General features: G+C 41.4%; 4 protein-coding genes across 7 annotated transcripts; 2 read left to right on the top strand and 2 right to left on the bottom strand.

Annotated features, from left to right (window-relative positions):
- Window positions 1–317: 317 nt before the first annotated feature.
- PIG-Z (phosphatidylinositol glycan anchor biosynthesis class Z) lies at window positions 318–2,933 on the top strand. The gene is made up of 2 exons (XM_064681934.1): window positions 318–570; window positions 630–2,933. The coding sequence occupies exons 1-2, from the start codon at window positions 402–404 to the stop codon at window positions 2,582–2,584; spliced, it is 2,124 nt and encodes a 707-aa protein (XP_064538004.1). The 5' UTR covers window positions 318–401; the 3' UTR covers window positions 2,585–2,933.
- Window positions 2,934–3,871: 938 nt separating this feature from the next.
- LOC135428120 (cuticle protein 16.5) lies at window positions 3,872–4,421 on the top strand. The gene is made up of 2 exons (XM_064681935.1): window positions 3,872–3,957; window positions 4,022–4,421. Exons 1-2 carry the CDS (start codon window positions 3,952–3,954, stop codon window positions 4,373–4,375), a joined length of 360 nt encoding a protein of 119 aa, XP_064538005.1. The 5' UTR covers window positions 3,872–3,951; the 3' UTR covers window positions 4,376–4,421.
- A 796-nt stretch (window positions 4,422–5,217) lies between these two features.
- prom (prominin) lies at window positions 5,218–22,581 on the bottom strand. Of its 4 annotated transcripts, none has more exons than XM_064681998.1 (16): window positions 21,762–22,581; window positions 18,031–18,387; window positions 15,627–15,682; window positions 15,319–15,551; window positions 15,071–15,258; window positions 14,774–14,869; window positions 13,793–14,004; window positions 13,518–13,674; window positions 12,180–12,705; window positions 10,247–10,538; window positions 9,699–9,952; window positions 7,907–8,338; window positions 7,583–7,849; window positions 5,872–5,958; window positions 5,744–5,809; window positions 5,218–5,606 (listed from the first exon to the last, which is right to left on the bottom strand). In XM_064681998.1, exons 2-16 carry the CDS (start codon window positions 18,299–18,301, stop codon window positions 5,585–5,587), a joined length of 3,159 nt encoding a protein of 1,052 aa, XP_064538068.1. In that variant the 5' UTR covers window positions 18,302–18,387; window positions 21,762–22,581; the 3' UTR covers window positions 5,218–5,584. The 4 variants fall into 4 exon arrangements, with proteins under 4 accessions (XP_064538068.1, XP_064538067.1, XP_064538069.1 ...); XM_064681997.1 differs by having other exon boundaries at window positions 5,218–5,504; XM_064681999.1 differs by lacking the exons at window positions 5,218–5,606; window positions 5,744–5,809; window positions 5,872–5,958 and adding an exon at window positions 7,098–7,496.
- LOC135428218 (NSFL1 cofactor p47) lies at window positions 15,802–17,089 on the bottom strand. The gene has a single exon (XM_064682065.1). The coding sequence runs from the start codon at window positions 16,976–16,978 to the stop codon at window positions 15,896–15,898; it is 1,083 nt and encodes a 360-aa protein (XP_064538135.1). The 5' UTR covers window positions 16,979–17,089; the 3' UTR covers window positions 15,802–15,895.
- Window positions 22,582–23,250: the final 669 nt, after the last annotated feature.

Here is a 23,250-nt window from a genome sequence, read left to right as displayed (position 1 = left end):
CCTAGTTGTTGTAATTAGATGCAAATGAAATTTACATGCTGCTTGCTAATTACCGCGTAACTGAATGAGTTCGAGCACACTTGAGGTTTAAGCTGCTTAACTGCCGGTAAGTGATATATGCACAAATAAATGTTAAACATATTTATGTTGATTTGTAAAATCATTTCTTATCATATAATTTAAACACCCTGGCTACTTTGGCGCCGTGTTGTCATGCAGTGGTGCTCAAACTGTAACACACATTGCCTTTTTGAGTATAACATACGATATATCGAATCATTACCATCTCTGCCTTTCTCACTCGGCGTTGCCAGACAGTTTTAGTTATGTACTTGTATTTTGTAAACAAATCTAAAATTAAAGCTAGTTGACTTTTAAATTAAATTTTATTTATCGAAATTATGCGTGTTACCCGACACTTCGCGCAGCTGTGGGAAAAACGCAGCCCCACGGCTGTTCATCTGAGCACCTATTTCTTCTTTGCTTTGCTCCGCCTAATTCTTGTTTTTGTGCCCCAATTGGGCTACGTGCATCCAGATGAGTTTTTCCAAAGTGTCGAGGTAATGACGGGTAAGTGGAAATGCCGGCAGGTGCACAGTATTTCATTTAATTATTTTATACCATATTAGGTGATCACTTTCGTTTGGAGCACACGCGAACTTGGGAGTTCAATAATACAATGCCGGTGCGGAGCATAACTCTGCCGTGGGCGCTACTTCGCGTACCCTGGAGCTTCTATGAGTTTGCGGCGCTATACGTGCGTGGCTGGTGGCAGGTGGAGCTAATCAATAGCTATGCTTATCTGGTATTTCCGCGGCTCATCTACACGCTGATCTCGTACAGCAACGACTGGTGCCTTTACCGCATTTGCCGGCTTTACGGGCTGCGCCATGAGATCCGCCTGTTGGCGCTAGGCAGCAGCTGGGTGCTGCTGGTGTTCGGCACGCGCACATTTTCCAACACACTCGAGCTGGCCATGTGCTCCTGGCTGCTCTGCCTGGTGGCCGAGTGCATGCTGCGAACGAATACGGTGGTGTACAAAAAGGAATTTCTGGAGGAGAAATACGATAAGGCGGCTTCGATAAGTGAACGCGTCAAGATCTGGAAACTGAAGAATGCGCTGCCTGCGCATAATTTGCAGCATCTGTTCGCCATGTCCAGCATTTGTGTGGCCGGCGTCTTCAATCGGCCCACATTCCTGCTTTTCGGTGCGCCCATGGTCTTTTTCTGGCTGCTGCGCGGCATGGGCACACGCAGCGTCAGCTTTCGTGACTTCAATCTGCGCATCGGACTTTTCTGCCTCTGTGCGCTGCCAGCGCTGCTGCTGTTCATCTTCTGCGACTCGCTGTACTATCAGCATTTGACCGTGGGCGAGCTCCACATGCTGCAGCTGGGCATTGATAACTTTGTGTTTACGCCCTGGAATTTTATCAAATACAACCTGGACTCGGCCCAAACGGCCACGCATGGCGTTCATCCCTGCTATGTGCATCTGCTGGTCAACATGCCGCTGCTCTTCAATGTGCTTGGCCTCGCCGCCCTGGTGGCGTTTGCCCAGCTGCTGTTGCGCTTCTTCTGCGCCGAATATCAGCTGCTGCCGCGCTTTCAGAGCATTGTGTCCTTGATGTCAGGCGCCATCTTTGTGCCGCTCTTCTTTCTCTCGCTGATCAATCACCAGGAGCCGCGCTTTCTGCTGCCACTCACATTTCCATTGCTGTTGCTGCATGCGCCCAAGCTCATCACTGGATTCAGCGCTACATATCCATTCCAGACGCAGCATCCGCTGCTGCGTTGGCTTTACGATCGCCTGCTCTGCAGCAGAGCCTCTGCACCGCATCTGCTGCGCATTTGGTACGTGTGCAATGTGCTGCTCACGCTCTTCTTTGGCTTCATTCATCAGGCTGGCATCTTTCCGCTGGCACAGCACATGTCGCATGTGGTCGCCACCAAGCCGACGGCCACCCATGTGCATCTGCTCACCTCGCACACCTACAGCTTGCCGCTCCATCTGGTCAATGTGCCCAGCTCGCGGGTGCTGCATTTTAATCTGCAGACGCATCAGCGCTATCGACGCCAGCGCGACTTCTTTTTGTACGAATACGGTGGGCTGGCGCTGGACACGGTCATGCACAAGGTGAAGCTCATCACGGGCAACTGTGAGCTGAAGCGCAATGGCGCAACTCGGCTGCGCTACAAGATGTACCTGGCCATACCCGCTGCACTGAGCGGCGAGCTGCACGAGGCACTGCAGCGCTCCAATGCCAGCAGCTATTTGCACTTTGAGCTGGTTTCTGTCTTCTATCCGCATCTATCCACAGAGGCCTTTCCACGCCTGCAGGGTCGCCATCCCTGCGATGTAGATGCGCCCCATTGGACGCACGACGATCTGCGCGGGACTTGCGCCGTGGAACAGCCGCCCACGTTGAGCTTTGCCTACCTGAGCCGTCAGTTCAGCTCCTTTGTGCATCAGTTCGGGCTGACGCTCTACGAGATCGATGTGCGGCGCAAGCAGCCGCGTGCAGCTACACACACGCTGGAGCTGGACACAGCGCCGGCAACACCGCTGCCCGAATCCTCGTCGTAATAGTAGAAAGCGGCGGGCGTGGATCTGTTGCTGCTGTCCAAAGTGTGTCTTATACCAAAGATTAAGCTAAACACTAAAATTAATCTGTTGTTGGCATGAAATATTTGCAGCTCTAGTCATCATAAATATTCTGTTTTATCATTCTAACTATGTATTAGAAAACATTATATATAAATTAAACACATTCCTGCTTATATAAAAAAAAAAAATATAGACAAATTTGCCATACCTATTACCGTATTATGGTTCGCATATCATAAGTTTGATTATATATATATGTGTCATTCATTATAATTATCAAATTTTTTGTCTTATTGATCATCAAAAATAAAGTTTGCTGCATTCCACATTTGATCTTGTTGCGGCTTTCTAATAAATCTGGCTATCCAAATATTGAAAGACATTTAAGAAAATTAGCGTTTGGCTCTTCAAAGCTGCATCATTAATTTGGAAATTATTAAAATTCAGATTTTTTATGGATAACTTAACTATTAAATAAAATTTAATTGAGCTTAATAATTTAATATTTATTAAAAGATTTATATTGTTTATGGCTTTTGTTTTGAAAAACAACCTAACAAAATTAATAAAATGTTATTGTAAATAACCTAGGATTAAAAAACCTTCGACAGAAATGTCAATGCAAAACATATTTATTATTTATTTTGTTTATTTTATTCGGCAACTATTTTGACTAATGGTTTCTATGGAAGAAATGTGGTATACAATCTGGATCAACTTATCAACAGTTGCTGAAATGAAAAATATATTTTAATTATTTAATAAATACATGAACATAAAAAAATTATGAAATCTATGCATATCTTTAGTAGTTCAATCGAAAAACCAATCAATCTTTTTATAATGAAACAAGTTTTTAACATATTGTAAAAGTTTGCTTGAGAATCGAATCTCAAGTATTTTGGTAACCAGATCACTTTTGCAAGCTGTTTATCAACTTTATTTGAGTTTGGCAATTGCTTGTAGGCTTGTCAAATAATCGCTGATAATATTTAATTGTAAATTTCAGTTGTCGCCAAAAGCTGGCAACATGAAATGGAAAATATAATCCATTTGACACGCCGCAAAGTCGAGCGACAAACATTTGGCACTGAGGTTCTCTACGAGGCGCGGCATCCGCGTTCATTGAACGTAACCAAGCAAAAAACACAACATCAAAAAGTTAAATAGAGTACAAAACAATTTCTTACTGCGTCCGCATTGTGTTCTAATTCAGCTTTTTATTTGGGTCTGGGCCTTAAGCCGTAAACTTGTTTGAGGGCGTCGCAAGCCTCGTTTGGCTATAAAAGAGTCCAGCTAATTGGCCAACAGCATCAGTCGCTGACCATTCATCCCAACTCAACAACATGAAAGTAAGTAGGATCAGGATCAGTGCGACACTTCGATCTCTAATCCTTTAATTTCTTGACTTTGCAGTTCCTCATCTGCTTGGCTCTCTGCTTCGCCGTCGCCCAGGCTGGCTTCCTGGCCTCACCGGTGGCCACTTATGCCGCGGCACCTGCCTATGCAGCCACTTATGCCGCCGCACCCAGCTATGCAGCTACCTACGCAGCTCCAGTGACCACCTACTCGGCCGCCGGCCTGCCCGCCGCCTACTCCACTTACCACGCTGCCGCGCCCGCATACGCAGCCTCCGTGTACAGCGCGCCGGCGTACGCAGCGCCCGTGGCCACCTATGCTGCACCCGCCTATGCTGCACCCGCCTATGCTTCCCCAGTTGCCACCTATGCTGCTCCTGGTGTCATCAGCTCCTTCCTGAAGAAGAAGTAGACTGTTTGACAAAAGCATATTCCTATAACTGCGCCCATTTGATTAATTGAACACTGAATAAACTGTGAAAAGTGCCGAGAAAATTTATAATTTATATTTAAAAGGATTTCAAAGCTGAAATAATAATTGCTTGTATTCTTTAGAGATCTGTTCCTTTATGTACGCTAAGAGAAGGGGTTATTTATATAATCTCATCATTAGTTTTGTTAGTGGTAGATTTTTTTAGATTTAGACTCCAATATCGGCAGAAATTTCCGCCTATAGACATTAAATCTCCGATATAACGATTCCAGTTTCAGCATAAATATTTGACACATTTGCCAGTCTTAGGACTTAGTCTTATTCCAGAAAGCGATCTACATAAATTGGATGTTGTTCAATAACTAAATGTGAAATGTGTAATGCATAGAAGGAGACATCTCCGACCCCATATAGTGTATATATTCTTGATCAGTATCAACAGCCGAGTCGATATAGCCTAGCCATGTCCGTTTGTCCGTCTGACCGTCTGTTCGACTGTCTGTTTCTATGCGAACTAGACTCTCAGTTTTGAAGCTATCGTCATTAAACTTTGCAGAAGTCCCTCATTCTGTTGCACGCAGTACATATGTCGAAACCAGCTGGATCGGACCATTTTGTCATATGGCTTCCATAGGAAAAAATACGAAAATAACCATACTCGTCATTAAATATTTTTTGGGTTGGGTCCTGGTTGGGTCTGCCAGGGTATTAAATCTTCGGCGTGCCGAAGATAGCCGTTCTTTCTCGTTTTATTTGTTAAAGTACTTTTAACATGATTTTCTCCACCCATATAAATACCTATATATGTATATGGATTGTATATGTTGCTCTATTCTTTATTTGTGATTGCTTGCAACCGTAAATGCTTATTAAATATTAAATCGTTGATGCTACAATCTTGTAACTAGACTACATTTAACTTAAGAAGAAATATCGTAAGCCAAATACAAAAGAAGGTTTACTAAGCGTAGGACACAGTATGGCATGTGGGCAATCTTAGTGGATATTACGGCTCAAGTACATGGGATTCGGATTCGGTGAGTCAGCATCTTCGAAGACAAAGTCCTCCTCTTCATTCCAACGCACGCTGCGTGCCCCACTGCTATTTCTATAGCATTTTGCAGGGTATACACGATCGTGCCATTTTGGGGGTAGTTATCGGTTGGCAGTACGAGAAAAAAAGTAAGTTCAGAATATATAGACTTTGTCGCTGTGAACACATAAGAATTGGTTGTGTGTTTTGTTTGTTAATCTCTGTCAAGTGCACAGTATTCGATTACAAATCAAAAATCAAAAGAAACCAAAAAGCAAACTCATTCGATAATTGTTTAATAACGTTGGTAGAACCTGTTCAAGCCGGCCGCTGGAGGTGGCGGAGGCGGCGGCGCGCCACGTGGCGGAGTGCGACGAGCTCTGCAAATGAGAATCATAAAGAATTACCAATGTGTCACCATCAAGGCAGTATCTAGTCTTACGCCGCAACAACGTCAGCGTCCATATGTGCACCAGTACCGTACATATCGCTCTCGTCCATGTCATAGTCATCGGTACCAGTGCGTTGGCTGTGGGAAGAAAAAGAGATAGATTATTTTATTTTTATTTTTTGAAAAATTAACTGTTTAATTAATAAGAGCAGCTACAATTCGGTAAGGTGTAAAGCGTCCAATGCGTTCAAATTAACAATTATTACAGTTTTTTATTCAAACAATATTTGTTATGTTGTTTGAGAAATTTTTACAAATTGCCCTCTGTTACTAACATTATGTTAACGAGCGCTGTACAGAAAATATTGTTCATAATAAATGCGGCAGAAATGATAAAATTAAAATTGTTCACCGTAAATATCGTGATCAACGAGTATTCCAATATTGATTGTTAATTGCGAGTAAGTGTTAAGTTTTTATATTATGTTATATATGGATTTCAAAATAATTTTAACAAAAAAAAATATTTTTTATAGTTTCTGGTAACAAAAAATTATTTCAAATTTTATATTTTGTTTCAAATTTTGTATATTTATAAAAGTTTCTCTTACTTACAGTTGCATGTTATTTTAACATGACTGTTAATCAACATTACCTAATAACAGAAGTTTCTTTACAAAACTGTTAATATTTATGAACTTCAAATTTAAAAAAATTTTAAGCAGTTGAAGCTTTTAAGGAAAGTTGGTTTCAGATGATATCGCTTGAAATGGGTTAGGTGAAAATACGAAATTATAGGCACTTCTAAGGTCTAGGGGGTAGCAATAGTTAAAGTTTGCTATCAACAATTTTAAGATAATTTTGTCGCTGTTAAATTTCTATTGGAAATAGGAAAATTTAACACGCAATTTTATGTTCAAACCAACAATATTATTGAAATTAAAAACTAATTTAGAAATTTAATGGTTTCAGGCAGAGGAACACAGTATTGTGAGCCGACACAGAGACAGGTGGGACAACTCACAGAAGCTGACTCCGCTTGTTAATAATGTCCTGCACGGCTCGGGCAGTCAGCGAGACTTTGTTCCTCAAACGCATCGGCGTTCGAGGCATGGGCACGGCAGCCGGTATATCCGGATTGACGCTCAGAACGGGCGTGACCGGACGACGTACCGCTTCGCTGCCAGATCTATCCACATGGGTACCACGTCTTGAATGGAGAGAAATGAGTCACCAGGGGGTCAATTAAAAGCGGGCTAGGGGCGTGGCTTTCACTGAAGCAACACTTACAACTTTGGCTTAGTACGCAGCTGGGTGCGGCTATCTGGCTGCTGCCGGCGCATGTCTGGCTGCTGCCGCTGCTCGGGGCTGACGCTGTTCTTGGCGCGCCAGCCGCTGTCCTGCGGCTCATCCCCAAAGTCAAGCTCCTCAGTGCTTTGCCGGTGACTGGCAGCAACAACAACAACAACAGAGTGTCAGAGTCAGGGTACTTAAGAGTGGGCACGGGGAGGGGGGACCTTAGCTCGACTTACAGCGGCGTCTTGATCTTATTTCTGGACTGCCAAACGTTGATGATCTTTCTAGACTGACTGCTTTCGCGCTCATTGGAGTTGGCTCTACTGGGCGCACTGGATGAACCCCAATTATCATCCTCGTTCATAGTGCCACCTCGACGCCTGTTTGGGTTTCAACATGAAATGTGATGAGTGGAAGCTGGTGAAGATGTACTGCTTGGCCAATTTTTTAGGGTGTCTCTACTCACAGCTGCTGGCGACTGCGCACTGGCGTATTGATGGTCGCCATTTCGCGTCCACGGCTTAGCTCACGCTCTCGACTACGCTGATCACGCTCCCGGTCACGATCACGCGCGCGCTCCCGCTCCAGTTCCCGTTGCTCCGACTCCTGGCGACGCTGATGCTGCTGCTGCTGCTGATGCTGCTGCTGATGCTGCGGCTGCTGCTGCGGTTGTCTCGATGGCGTTGAATCCTCATCGCCTATGTCCAGTGTTTCCTCTGTGGCAGTGCGTCGTCTGTGAAGCAGACTTGTGTTATTCCCCGAACTTACGCATATTCCTCTGTCTACTCACAGTGGCGGTCTGGCTCTTGCCGTGCTGCTAGTGCTGCGTTCCCTCTGCTGATCACGCTTCGCAGAGCTGCTCGTGCGCTGCTTCTGGCGTCCGCGACTGTCGCCGCGACGTGGCCGCTCGTCGCTTCTGTCGCTCCGGTCGCTTCTGTCGCTGCGCTGTCGATGCTTGCCCTTGCTGCGTGCCTGGGCCCTCTGCATCGCATTCAGGCGCGTCTCTATGGTGATCAGATTGAGACCCACTGGCGTACCGATCGCCCAGAGCAGCAGGGTTAGGAATATGAAGAACCACAGCCCATTGATGAAGTCCACCAGATTGCGGCACAGAAATATGCGACTGGCATCAAACGTATCGTAGAATGGGCGGCACTTGGTTGTCGTATCTCCCAGCTGTGACTCCATAGTGGCTCGACTGCTGGTCAAGTAGGTCTTGAGTCTGTCAAAGGGGTACATATTGAGAGCTGCTTTTCGAATTAAGTATTTATTTTTATTTTTTATCACTTATCATCGCTTTATGTCCAATCTTTAATCTTTTTATTTTCTTATTTTTATACCCTGGCTTGTTTTATACGATTGATTTGTATGCAAAACTTATTATTCTACCGGTTCTGCCTACGACGAATTTGTAATCCAATGTTGATAACCAACACGTTTTTCATTCAAGAACCTATTTTATTCCCGATGATTTCTTTGGCAGCTACATGATATAGTGGTCCGATCCGGCTGACTCCGCCATGTGTATGTATTGCCTGCGATCGACAGACAGGCGCAAGGCTTTATGTTGTGTGCATTTGGTTTATGGCTCAAAACAGTTCCTAATCTGTTGGTTCAGTTCGTGAAACTGGTTTTTCAAATTCTTGAACCCAGATTTGGCTTGTCATATTAATAAAAATTGTTAAACAATTAAACTTTTAATTTATAATAGCTAAAAATAATGCATATCGAACATTTTTTCTATAAAAAAAGTTTTTATGTTGAACCAAAATATTGTTGAAATTATTTATTTGGTTCGCGTTTTAGTTGGGTTATTTTTTTTTGGTTTGCTTTAAGTTTCGGGTTTTTTTTTTTTAAATTAGATTGGGATTCCGGGCTCGAGCAGGGCTGGTTCAAAACTTGTTGCCCTCTAGAAGGGTATATAAATATAGTATTCATATTCCACTTAAACTCGATTTCTTCGCAATCGATCTTCGCTTCGATTGCAAGAATTTTAATTTCATTAAAGTACTTCATATCTGTGGAATCAGAAAACCTTCCAGCCGAGTACTTTAGTATTGTTTTATTGTGACTTGTTTGTGCCTGTTTATATTTGGAAAGTGACTTTCACGCTCACTCAGAAGTGTTTACCATAACAGAGGGTTAAGACAATCTTTCAACAATTGCAGCTTGGAATTGTTTTGCATTTTCATTTCAAGTTGTCCTTCACACACTTCAGACAAGACAACCAACAAAAAGCAGAAATGCAATCATGACACTCGGCAAACTTAATCAAACGATTACGACTTTCAATTATCTGATAAAACAGTAAAAGCTATGTGCAGGGCCCTAGAGTTGAGGTTGTTTGCCTGTTCGTTGGTTTGCCTCCAGTGAAAAGAGCAACACAACAATAAAACAAACACGCAATCACACATGGACAGACCAGAAGGACTTGGTCAGCCACAGGCGAGACGAAACGAGTGCCCCATAGAAAATCACTCAGATTTCAATGCAATTAACCCGATAATTTCTTGCATGCCTCTATGTGTGTTGCATGCAGCATGTTGTATGCGCTCGGGCTTGCTGTGGCCCACTCCACTTACCGCTCCGTGTAGACGCGCGTCAGATTGTGACAGATCTCGCCGGCCTTGTTCTCCAAATAGCCCTGTATGCTTTTCAAATGATTGAGCGTCTGATTGACCTGCTTTGCCCATGGATCCTTCTGCAGCTCCAATGCTGTCAGATGGTAAAGTATCTCATTCTGTAGGTTCTCCAGCGGTTGCAGTATGGCTGCCTGCAAACGTTTCGACCGACTGCCCAGCGTGGTCATGCGAGACGATGTGGCTACGTCCTGAATCTGAAAGGCATGCGTGGATGGCAAAGGATTGGATTAGATGACTCATATAGGCAAGATAAATCAAGCATATGAGCACTTCAAATAAGTTAGTTCAAATAGATAGAGCATACAAAATATAATAAGCTTTTAGAGTCTTGCAGTCAGCAAGAATAGTGCTCAGATTAAAAAGAAAGCTAAAAAGAAAATCTTCTAAATATATTTTTAGTTTCGAAATATGTATCAATAATACCTGAAGTGCAGTAAAATAAAATCGATAGGTACATTAATAGATTTATGGACGTGATGCTCGCTCACCTGTAATGCAACGCGTTGCATTTGATCGATGAATGTGGCCAAGTCCTTCTCGGGCGTGGGCGCACCGACACTGTTGCGGTATGTGGTCAAATTGAATGCAGATGTTTGCAGCATATTCTCCAATATGTTCTGTATGGACTGGGTGAGCGACAGCAGTGTGCGTTCCGATACGGAAATGGAATCGATGGCCGTTGAGACTTTTGGGAATTGTTTTAAATCGGCTATTTTTGTGGTATTTACGAACGCATCCAATTGAAAGACATTGTACGATGCTTGATTTTGTTCGCAGCCCCTGATTGCGTATACGCCATGGTGTGACATTGGTCAATAGTATGTGTGTGTGTGTGTGTGTGTGCGTGTTTTTGTGTCGGGCAGAGTTATGAGTGGTTCGTAGCAAAGAAATGTCGAATAAAGTTTAGTTGAATTCATGCGAACTTGTCAGCTTCAATATGCGTGGAGTTGGCCATAACCACACACACACACACTCACACATACTGCATATATATGTAGCTGGCCTGAGTTGGAGCGGTATGTGAGGGCTGTGGGTTGGAGCATGCGGTCATGCTTATGTTGCATCGGATCGCATGCATGCGCATTTGTAGCTGAGCAGATAATTGGAATTGGGCTTAAAATTTGCGGCTACATAAGCTGCTGGGTGCTGCTGCTTGGGTTGGGCGTGGTGTGTGTGTGTGTGTGTGTGTTGTGTGAGTGTGCGCTTTGCTGCACTCGAATTCTGCGTTAAATTAAGTGCCGTGCGGTGGCTAGCAAATTTCATTGGGCTTTGAAAACTTTGCGGCTTGGTTGGCTGTACGGGTATCTAAATTCTATGTTGTCCATGGACTGTGCTCTGCGGCTTGAATAATAAGTGCTGAACGGTGACCAAAATGTTTGATTGCTGGTCATCTCTACTTGAGGCATAGTTCGCCAAGTGCAAACTTGTGATAGTGCTTTGGAAGGGACTTTGTCTAAGATCTGGGTAATCTGGTGTGGCTTTCAAGCGGGTTGGCAACAATCAATAGACACGTTTCGGGCGGGTTAACAGGGTTCAATTCATGCTTTGGCAAGTTTAATAGCGAACGTTGACCTTTCAACTGTGATACTATTGGCCTAACTATCAACTTTCTTTTTTATGAAGAGCCCAGACAAAAGTGGACTTTCGAAAATGTAAGATAAATAAATGAAGTGTGCATATTTTGGGCAAATCTGAAAATATTATTTGTATTTAAAGATTTTATTTGATAGGAATAAGCATTGAAATAAATATAAAAATTCCACAATGGAACAACCTCAGGGTCAAGCTGTCCGTTTAACCATACCTAGCCTAAGCATTGCGGTTGACTTCGTGCAATTTAAAAAGCATTTTCAATTCTCATTGTAATTGTTCAAATATAGTTTTTACTTAGTTTTTGGATAGGTTTTCCTTTTGTGCTTGTGAGAGTTTTCTTAATTATTTATTTTTGCTGAATATCTTAGTTCTCAATCAATATTATCATAGTTGGTTTTCATTATTATACTAAATAAAAATCTGCAAAATTGTTTTTTATTTGGCGATGCAACAGTTTAAGGTACTTTAAGTATAATCTTTTATCTTTGGTCAGTTTACGATATATGTATACATTCTTAAGCCCAACAATACGCAATGTATAAGTATTTACCTAAATAGCTCATCTTCAAAACGAACTGAGGTCTTGAGAGGGTAAAATATTGACAGCTCCCCTGAAACTCGTCTGTGAGTAGGAAATATGTGTTGCGCATGAGTTTGGGGGTTATCAAAATTACAGGCACGTACAGTATCAAAGTAATTGGATAACAAAATTCGTTACTTGTTGGACTTGAGTTGGTTATATGTACATATTGGGTTGTCTGGGGAGCCTAAGTACACGCATATTAGTGGGCAGAGGTAATAAAGTTCAAGGTGCAAAGTTCAACTCACCGGAGCGCAGTGCCCAGATTGACATTGACCACAGACCGATTGACACCAGCGGGGCGCAACAGCTCGCCGATGATGCCCGTTTGGGGCTCGTCGGCATAAACATAGCCGGGCTTATCGAATAGCTTACCCAGCATCTCGTAGTTGTTGTCGTTGAGAGAGCGACAGAGAAAGACCTCCGTGTTGCCGCCAATGGCCAGCGAGAAGACGCCATAGAAGGTGAGGCAGATGCTGCCCACGCATATTATCAATACGGCGACGAAAAATACCACGCCCGACTTCACATTCGATTCGCAGAGGAAACAGCAGTAGGACATCAACATAAAGAGCATCACCCAAACGATCACCATGGCCGCTATCCAGCCAATGCTCCAGTATGTGTTCGCCCACTCCTTCAGCTCATTGTAGCCCGGCTCCAGGGCTGGCCACATGCGCTGCAGCCGCTGCAGCAGGGCATTAATTGTCGACGTTAACATCTGGGCATTGGCCGTTGTCCGGTGCCTGATGCTGGCCAGCTGCTCCAGCGTATCTGTGGACAAGTTTGCAAATTCAATTAGTGTATTGTGTGGCCCAGGTGACAGTAATAAATATTGTGTTAAACTTGAACCAAACTAAACAGCCGTCCCATTTTGCTCTCCGTTTGTTACCGCAAATTTCATGCCCCACACTGGTTGACACTGGCAGCCACAGGGCCCTGACACGTGCTATTGATTGAATTGTACATTTAAATTGAGGCCATAATCGAGTTTTGTTTATGCTTGAAACGGTTTTTGAAAGTTTTAGATATAAACATATTAAATAATTGTTGACAAAGTGTAAATTAAATGAACTAGAGAGTGTGTTTGGATTTTAAATTATATAATATTTAAGAACATGTAAAGAGATGTGAGAAAATGTCTTCTCCGAATTTCGCATGTTCAGAATATGCGTAATTATTTGTGTCTGGACAAATATTTGATGATCAAGAATAAATTTGCACATTTTTTCGTCGGAATTTTAGCAAAAAGGAAAACAATTTTTATATTATTTTAGCTTTGATTAAAAATTGCATCACAAGTAAACTGGTTACATTTTTTCTTGGCCATCAGATATTCTATTTTATTTTTCATTTTTTAGTTAAAAAAATATTTATTTTAAAATTCTTTTCATAAAAATTGCTATAAAAACGGAAAATATGCTGCATAACAGTTGGTGAAAACTTTTTAAAATTTAATGAGTTCTTGCTTGATATTTGGATTAGATTTTGGCGGTTTTTCTATAAGTTTCTTTCGTTTTATTAAGAACTCACAATGTTTTCACTACCCCGTACTATATTATTGTGTGAGCTATGATTGGACTTACAGTTGCGTTCATATGCCGTGTCGTGTTTGACTTGTTGCGGGAAATTGCTGAAAATGGAACGTGAGACGCCAACTTCCGATGTCAGATTTTTGACAGTGGCACCAAACTCAATTTCGCCCAAATAGCGCATGCGAAAGATGCTCTGGTCCTCTTGCAGCTGACAAATTGCAACGAAATGGATTATGGCCGGAGTTGCGTCGCGAATTAGAAGGCAGTTGGAAATGAAAAGGGCGAAAATTAAACGGATAAGGCGAAAATCAAGCTGACCAACTCACCGTCTTGAGTGCGTCGACTACGCCATTCTCCTCGAAGCTGCGTATACGCAATGTGTCGCAGAGCGGACGATCCCGGTACGTGCACTGGCGCTGCAGCACGGATAACTGTATTTGCAGCTCCTCCATGCGGGCGGCAGCCTCCTGTGACAGCTTCAAGGCGCGTCCGACGGTCTCCTGGAGCATGAGCACGCGATAGATAAGCTCCGCATTCGCTGCGACAAAATCCACAAAAACATGATTGTAGCATATTTATTTGGGCTAGCCAAGGAGTGTGGCCTGAGCAGGACAGGGGGGGGGGGGCTGAGTCCTGCTCTAAATTACACATTGTGTGCGAATCTAATGCAGTTTGCCTCTTGACATTTGTGCTCTGCTTGTGTCAACTTGCCACCGGATGTGGATGCCGCCTGCCAGCCTGACTGAGCCTCTCATATCGTAGCACGCGACATCCTCTCGAGTTTTATATATTTGCCATTGGCCTCCCCATAATGAAATTGGGCGCAAACAATCGCCTGTCTCGGCGCACTTCAATATTTATTGTGATATATGACAAGATTTTGGTGGCAATTGTTTGCTTTTGCCAAAAGTCAAAATATTAAAGAAAATAAGTTCTGATGCTTGTAGAGGCGCGTGGTGTATATTTATAATAATGTTTTTACTAACAGTCAGCTCTGTACTGGAAAACCCAGAATGTGTCTATTCTCTACGTTGAAATCAGATTGATTTTCCAATCGGCCTGTAAAATTAGGACTTAAGGATTTATGGTAACATATTTATTTTATCTTGGCTCAACTTATTTTACTCTGTTACTCAATAATAAGTTCATTTTAATTTTTTCTTTCACACTTCTCTAAGTCAAGACCCAGTTGTACCTAAATAAATTTGTCGTACCGTAAACAAGAAGCACTATTGGATCTGGGTCAAGTCCGAGTTGCACGCATTGAGGCAGACAATCGCAGTGGAGCACTTAACCAAAAGACTCACCCAGGCTAAGTGTCGTCAATGAATCATATGCCAGCTCGAGGCCAGTGTGTGCGGATATTTCCGCTTGAATTGGCTCGCCAAGGAGAACATCCACGTCTATGGGAATAGAAAAGAGACAAACAGTTTATTGAGTTCACATAGAGTGAGGGCAGTGCGAGAGTCGCTGCAATAACTCACAATGCAATGCATAAAGTTTTAGCATAATACATGAATCGAAAACTATAAAATGTAAGCGACGTGGCTGGTCATAAAGTTGGCAAAAGGAAAAGTTTTTATTTTAGGTGCCCACCCACTGACCTTCCAAGTCTTTGACGACTCTCTCGACGGAAACATGAAAGCCATTATCCAGTTTGTGTTTGATTTGTAGATGCGTGTCCTTAAGAAAGACCTCCACATCGTGCACAGCGGACTTGACCATCTCTGGCGTCATCTCAATGCCCGCCGAGAGGCGACTGTTCGCATAAAATATGCTAAAGTCGCTCAGCCTGCAAAGTGCCATTAAATTGAGTCAACTCCAGAGTAAAACTTTCCAATTGGCCACCTACGTGAGCAGGATAAAGACAATCCAGAGAGTGACCAGCCCGGCGCTTTTGCGACATCGCAGATTCTCCTCCAGCGACTCGTCGCGTATGTGAACCTGCGCCTTCCGTATATTCTCCACTTCTTCATGGATGGCGCGACGGCCACAGCACCAGGCACAGGTGGCAATCAGCGGCACCAGCGCTAGTATGGCAAAGATACTCATCAGCGCTATGAATCCGGATTCGATCTTAATAGCCTAGGCAAATACAATTAAGAATATTTACAGAGATTCAATGGAAACTTTTATCTTGGGGAAATATCCATTACTTACGTTGGCGGCGAAGTCGATAAGGCTGACATTTTTGTGTAGTACGTCGCGTATGGAATCTGGTAAATAATGTTACGAATTATTTTTCTACTTGATAAACATACATTTGTGGATAAAAAATGTATTCTAAAAAATTTGTTGACTGAAGACCTGAGAACTTTCCCCGCTTACAATCGAATTAAAAGTATATGATTTATTATACAATATGGATATTACATATTTATTGTACACTATTCATCAAACAAATTTCGTGTTGTCCGCTAATATAACTTTTACTCAGTCGACTGGTCAGCTTGGTCGGAATCCTCGCTGATATGCTGGATGACCACCACATTGAGCAGATTAGCCTCGGCCAAGGTGCGCGGATCGCTCTCGTGAAGATCGTAACGCGGAAACGCAGTCATGAGCAGAAAGTTTTGGCTGCTGTATTGAGGCCTTGCCATGCGCACATATCTGTAAAGATCCCCCACATTGTGGGTGGTATTGAAGCGTGCGGCGATGCGGCTGCCATTGGAGAGACGAAACTGAATGGTGGTCGTTTCAGTTTGTCCGTTCAGCTGCAGCGTGTTCTGCGCATTCTCCTCCTGGCGCTGCTGCCGCTCCAGCGGCGTCAGCTGCTCATGCGACTGTGCGGCAAGTTCGATGCGTGGCGCAGGACTGCACAAGGGACGTCCGAAGCCCATGAACTGCTTGCGCGAGAGTTCGCGATAGGACTCGTTTGTGTGATCGCGCACGCTCAGCTCAATGCGTTGGCCAATCGCCTGCATCTCATCCGGGAAGTCGCCGCGCATAATGGCGCGCAGGAAGCGCTCATTCTCGGGTACCTCATAGAGCCGCAGCGAGCCGTCGTCCAGTGAGAAGCCCTCGGACCAGAGATGCAGCACAACCAGACTGTGCTCGTTATCTTCCAGCTCGGAGTCCGAGTCCAGCTCATCATCATCGCGTGCTGGCGGCGGATTTATGGGATGAGCGCTGCCCAGACGCATGCCATGGCCCCAAGCGCGCAGACTGCGATCGCTGCCCGCCGTGGTCAGCGCCGGCGTCGAATCATCAATCTGCACACGTTTGGACGTCTGGGTGCCAGGTGCCTGCGGCATGGAGCTCTCGGAGGTGCCGGCATAGTAAGCCTCGGGCTCATCCTCACGGTTGTGCGTTTGACGACTCAGCAGGCTCTGCAGGGATTGCAGTCCCTGTGCGTCAATCGGATTGCTGCTGCGCTCCTTAGCCTTGTCGTCTTCGTATTTAAGGCTAGCTTGCTCCAGGGCCCAGTTGTTGGTCGTCAGGTAATGACGCGCTACCGCCTCCTGTTCGCCATGTTTCTTCATAAAGCTGGCTAGCTTTTGCTCATCGGACATCTGCGGCTAGCCTGTGGCTCCTCCTCCAACTTGTTGACCAATTTTGATAAATAAATTTTCATAAATTCATATTGTTCTCTAATCAGCTTAGTCTAAGCTGACTTTGCTTTAAATCTTCAACGCCTGAAACCTATGTTGATGGCCAGCGCGATGACTCGCATATTTGATAAGCACGCGGCACTGACGAAAACCGTGTAGTACATGGCGTAATGTATGTATGTACGACTAAGAACCATAAACTATACGCCAACTGAATTTAGTGTCATGATTTAATCCAATGTCTAGCAGCGTGCAGCAGTCACAATGCTCAACCCATGGCCGAGCTGTGACCATGGGAATCATTCACAGTCTGCGAGCAAACAGTCGACTTCCAATTGTAAAACTTTTAAATCTATCTGTACTTCTATCTCCATTTAATGGGTCATCCCAGATATGCTATTATTTAAATGGGAAATTAAAGAGGCCTTGGATTGATCGAATGCTTGAAGTAGATTGGTTCTATGCAATTTCTTCTTTGTTGAGCCTATACTTGATTAAGAATTTGTTCACAACAGAAATCTAATAGGGCTGTATAGATTAGGTTTAGATTTTTTACTATAAGTACAAGATTATTCTATACAAGATATATTTAAGAAATATATTTTTAATGCTCGACCCTTTATATATATTATATAAACATGCAACAATATTATGCAATACATGCACTAAGGTTTAAAGCCTTATCTATCATCAAATAACTCACTGAGTATTACTAAAAAATAAGTGAAATTTTTGAAGATATATATTCTTAAAGCCTTATTTAAGAATATATGCAGAATATTGTCCAAGATTATAATTTTTATACATTTCATTGAACAATTTTATTGTTCTTAACCATTGTAAATGATATAAAAGTGCGCATTGTCCTATTTAATTCCTTGGCTGTTGGCAGGCAGACAAGACTAGTTACCAAGCCACACACACTCGCACATACTCACACACACACACACACACACAAAACATAGATATATACATATGGGAAAGACAAAACCCTGACCCTTCCAGAAACTTACCAAGCGGCAATTCTTCGGGCGTGATAAGCGATAAAAATTCACTAACGTAGGTGAATATAAATGGTCCCGGCGCAATGTCCATGCCTGGTATGCTGTATGTAAAAAATGTGGATGGCGTTGTTGTTGCTGTTGATTCTATTGTTGTTGGGGCGATTGTTGCTGCCGTGCCACTAGACATTGCTGCGGCCGTTGCTGTTGTTGCTGTTGACGAGAAAATAATTGTTGTTGCGGCTGGCGTTGGCAGTGTTAGATTACGTATACGTAGGTCCATCTTCGGCCGGTCGCTTATCCGTGTGTGACCACAACTCTCTATGAGTGTGTTTGCCCAAGTGTGTGTCTGTGGGTGTATGTGTGTAGCTGAAATGAATAAATGGGATAAGAGCACAATGAATGCCTGGAAACCCGACAAGAATGGACGACACACAGCCACACACCTACACACACTCATGAGTTGTGTGTAGGGTGCAGGATGTTGTAAAATATTTTCGGAATTTTGTGCTCCAATTATGCATTTATATATATGCCCCGAACCAGCCGCAAGTAACTCACATGGATTATATGACATACACGAATATAAATTAATAATTATTGCGCTTGTGGGAAATTTTCACATATTTTTTCCTAGAAATTAATTTGCAGCTAAAGTTCTTCATGTAATTTAATATGTTTATTAAGAGAAAGCCATCAAGAGAAATTCTTGTACCAAAAATATACTTTATGATATAAATATTTGTGTTTTACGCCTTAATATAATTTCATAAAAAATAATTTGGAACCCAAAAAAGGGAGGGGTATGGCGTTGGTATCTCAAATATCTCTTACTTATTTTTTAATGAATAGAAATATTTGATAATGTGCGAAGTTAGTTTGAGTTGAAAAGGATTGAATTTCATAACATACCATGCAAAATTAAATTAGTATTAAAAATTTATAATAATGTAAGTAACCCAGCATCTAGAGTTTTAAAATAAAAGGGCCCAATAAGCTTAAGGAGGATATAATTCAAGGAGGATATAATTAAGTGTGACAATTTAACAAATATTATTCAGAAAATATAGAATATAAGGAAATTGGTCGGGGAAGAATTTTCACTCATTTATATTATAAGAACAAAACAATATTATTTAGTTTAAAATAAATGAACGATAAGTAAAATGAAACTGAAGACCTTAAAAATTTGGTTATTTATTTTATGTTTTTGTATTTTTTCTCAGATGATTTTTTATTGATATCGGATTAACAAAACCTATCTTAAACCTCAACCTCAAGTACAATTTCTGCCTTGACCAAGTTCGTATTTCATTCAACTTTTAAACTTTTCCATTGTACGCCATTCGCATTGTTCCAAGGTGCTGTCCCAAATTGGCGGCACATTTGTTACAATCGTATTCACGGCACGATGCCAAGTATTGTCCCTGAATTTGTGACGCCTTGAATTGAATTTTCCACTCGTTAATTCTATTAATTTCATTTTTCATTTATTTTGTGTCTTTTTGAGTTTTCCTTCGCTGTCTTTGGCCTTTCAACTGCCGTCAACAGTTGAGAATTATTTTACACCTCGTGGGTAATGACTTTCATTGCCTGCAACATTTTGTTGCACATATATATATATATATACATTTATTTGATTCACGTATTGTTTTGCCTCTACTTTCGACTCTCTGGGCGCTGCTGTGAGTGCGGCAACCCCGGTCGCTGGCGAAGCCCCGCAAGCACTCGGCAACTCTTTCACAATTTCCTTGACAATTCGCCGCAGTACTGGCCAATGGCCACACTAATTGCTTTGCTCTGGGATTTGCACTGTTCAGAATTAGAACAAACCAATACGAGAGAAACTTAAATAGTCTTGAGCACAAAAGTGGGTCATTAAAATGCGATACCCCAAGGCAGGGCATGGGCAGTGTTCGGTTCTACTCACTGGGTCTCTTACTCAGACTCAGCCCCTCATTCGCTGCCCCTCTCTCTCATTCTCACCTCTCTCTCTCTCTCTCTCTCTCTCTCTCTCTCTCTCTCTTAGTTGCTATCTCTGTCTGTGTCTGTGCGATTATGTGAGCTCAATGGACACAAGTCAAGGCGCTCGAGTTGCTTGCCAAGCTATTCTGAAGGCAACTCGATACGCATCGCGCTGAAAGGTGCTATGGACATGTTTTTGTTGCTGTTGTTGCTGCTGCTGCAGTTGTTCATTGTTGTTATTGTGTTTGTTCGGTGCACATTAGTTTAAGCCGTTTTATGATAAGTATATGGCTTTATGGCATGAGGTACAAAAGTTCAAGCACGGGGTTAGATAAGGTAGTATAACTTCAAAAGTGCCTTTGTTTTAGTTAGTGCTATATTTAGTATGCATCGATATTGTGTGCACAACCAAAGCGGTTGGTTAAATAAATACAAGCAACTGCCATATTAAGCTAGTACTTATGTGTTTTAAATATAATATCAATATTCACAAATATAACAAAGGTTTATTATTACAACATTGCATTGACAATTTTAAAACACTCTTGAATTCATACTGATCAGGGGTTTTGTATGATTTTGACATGTATTATGGGACGCTTGGAAAGGGACCCTTGTGATCTCATATAAATAGTATATACACAAAGGCATTATTTGATTTCCCTGTGGTTCATGCAACAAGGATCTGTCTTCTGTCCACTTTCTAAACTGCGGATTTTGAGTCATCATTTAGAGTTTTTTTAGGAAACTTATGCCAACTTTCAATTATTCAAAAAATTCTAAAATATTCAAATGACAGACTCTAGGTTTTGGTATAACTTTTCAAAGGTAAGTGTTAGGATAAGTTGACAATTATAATGCAATATATATTTTGGACTTAGAAACTAGAGGGTTTGATTCCTTTCGTCTGTCCTTTGTTTGCCCATTTTCATGCCTGGGTTAATATTAACTAATTATGTCACAGGAATAATCATCATAAAATTGAGTTCTTATATGTATGTTCTAGTTTTAGTATTAAGAAAAAAACAATATTTTAAGCTTAGCCATTTTTTTAATTGAATAGTAATAATATGGTTCAGTAATGTTTAAATTTTGATTATTTCGATTCTAGGTTCGGTTTAGAAATTGAATGAAAGCTTTGATATATACGAACCGGTTACATTTTCGAATGTTCTATGAAAAGCTCTCAAAAATAATTCCCGTTACATGACTGTAGTACAAACTTAATCCTCCTTAAAAGGATAATTTTCAATAATTTAAAGATATTTTCCCTTAGTTAATTTTTTATCAAAATGCTGCATTAAATAATACAATGCTTCAAACCTTAAAATCGTATTGTAGTCAATAAAAAATTAATTATATTGTATAAATATTCATATGTTCGCGCCTTAATATTTTATTAAAATGCAAATATAATTTAAATTCTATAAAAAAACGCTCTTTAAATATGCTAAGCTTTGATGTTATTTGATAAAGCGTGTGTTGACACCTAGAGAAGTATAGTAAAAAAAAAAATTTTGCACTTTTTTCCTGTCACTTATTTAATTTATACGATTCAATTGAAGTTTGCTTCTGTTTCAAATTTGATTGCTATTCAAAACACTCAGTGGTCGTTAAACTCGGCACATATAAACGAGTGAATGTCAGTGTGAATGTGAATGTAAATTGGAGTCAATGATTTTGATGTGAATGAGTTGTGATATTAACGCTTAACGCTCCAGTTCTTGCCAATGCGCAAAAGGCCACTAATTAATAAATTCTATTCCAAATAAACTTACCTCGTTTGCTGTTTAAATAGGTTGATTTACTAGCGCCTCTCTGTCTCCCTCTCTCTCTCTCTCTCTCTCTCTTTCTCGCTCTTACTTTATATTTGCGTCTCTCTTACTGGTTGTTTGTGTAATTAGGCTGGCTGTTAACATTGTCTGGAATTCCATCGGGTATTTTTTTATTTGAAACTCATTAAAATGCAAATTCCAACAATTTCATGCCGATTTATTTAGCCACACTTTTAGTTTATAGATTTATTTGCACATATTGTAAATGAAATAACTGCATCGATTACAGACTGCACATATTTGCTTGCATATGCGGAATTATTCACCAAATTGCATTTTTCACCTGCCCAGTCATTTTTATTGATTTATTTTGTAATTTGTTTTAGATGCCTATATTTTCCCCGCGAGCTGATAAATTTTACTGTACATTTTTTTGCACTGTGCAATCACAAAAAATCATTTGCACCGCCCGGGATCTGGACGCAGTGTCCTGGGATCAGGGTTTATATAGACTGTATAGGAATTTTGTAATTGCAACAGGCACAAAGCTGGACACGTTTTGCAAAGTCAAGCGCCCTCTCAAGACTGAACTACAAATGGCTCGAAGCCCAAATAATCGCCAAAGAAAACTTAGAAATTCTCTTTATTTTAGTTTGTGGCAACAGGCATGTAAAAACCGGCAAAAGCGTATGGTGACAATTGTCTATAAACAGTGGTGAGTTCCATTCCTTCATTTCACTAACCCAACCAGCACGTGCTAATCTGAGCTATTGGCGGGAAGCATTGTCTATCTGTGTTGTCTATAGATACCTCAAAGATAGGCATATACATTTGATATTTATCTTTAATTTTTAAATTTTCTTTACTTGCTATAGATTGAAAATTTAAAGCAACAATTATTGACAATTATTTATGAATATGTATAAATGAATGTTATGAATGTATATGTATATTGTAAGTAAATAGGAAATACGGTCTTAAGCTTTTAGTTTAAGTGAAAAATTTGTAATTTTTACGAATAACTATAGTAAAAATACATATGTTTCTCAAATACTTTTATTTTGAAATTTTGTTCACTTTAAATTCATAATTATAACAAAGGGAATAGGTGAAGTTAAACCAAGAATAAACTTAGAATGGAGTGGTTATTTAGCTTTAGCATAAAAAAACTAATACCATTTCAGAATTCTAACTACAGCTACTGTCAGTTAAATAAATTTGCCTAAACTTAGTTTGCTGCTAGTTAGTTGAATAGTTTCATTATTCTACTTGAAGCTTTAAAATGATCCTATAAGTATTAAAAAAACAGGTATTTATCTTTTTTTTTTTAGCATTTACGAACTGCTTGTGCCTTGGTCTTTGCATAAAGCACTCGAAGATTTTGTTTTCGAAGTCGCATCAACGCCAAGCCGGACAAAGTTTTTGCCATGATTCGTGCCCAAGCGTTGACAGTGCCTGTGGGGGGCTCAGCTGACAGGGTGGCCGGGGTTGA

Source organism: Drosophila montana, unplaced genomic scaffold (genome assembly GCF_035044405.1).
Source record: "Drosophila montana isolate Dmon_TW-CO22-7 unplaced genomic scaffold, ASM3504440v1 contig_2438_1, whole genome shotgun sequence".
Taxonomy (NCBI): domain Eukaryota; kingdom Metazoa; phylum Arthropoda; class Insecta; order Diptera; family Drosophilidae; genus Drosophila; species Drosophila montana.
This window is presented reverse-complemented; position numbering and strand designations above follow the sequence as displayed.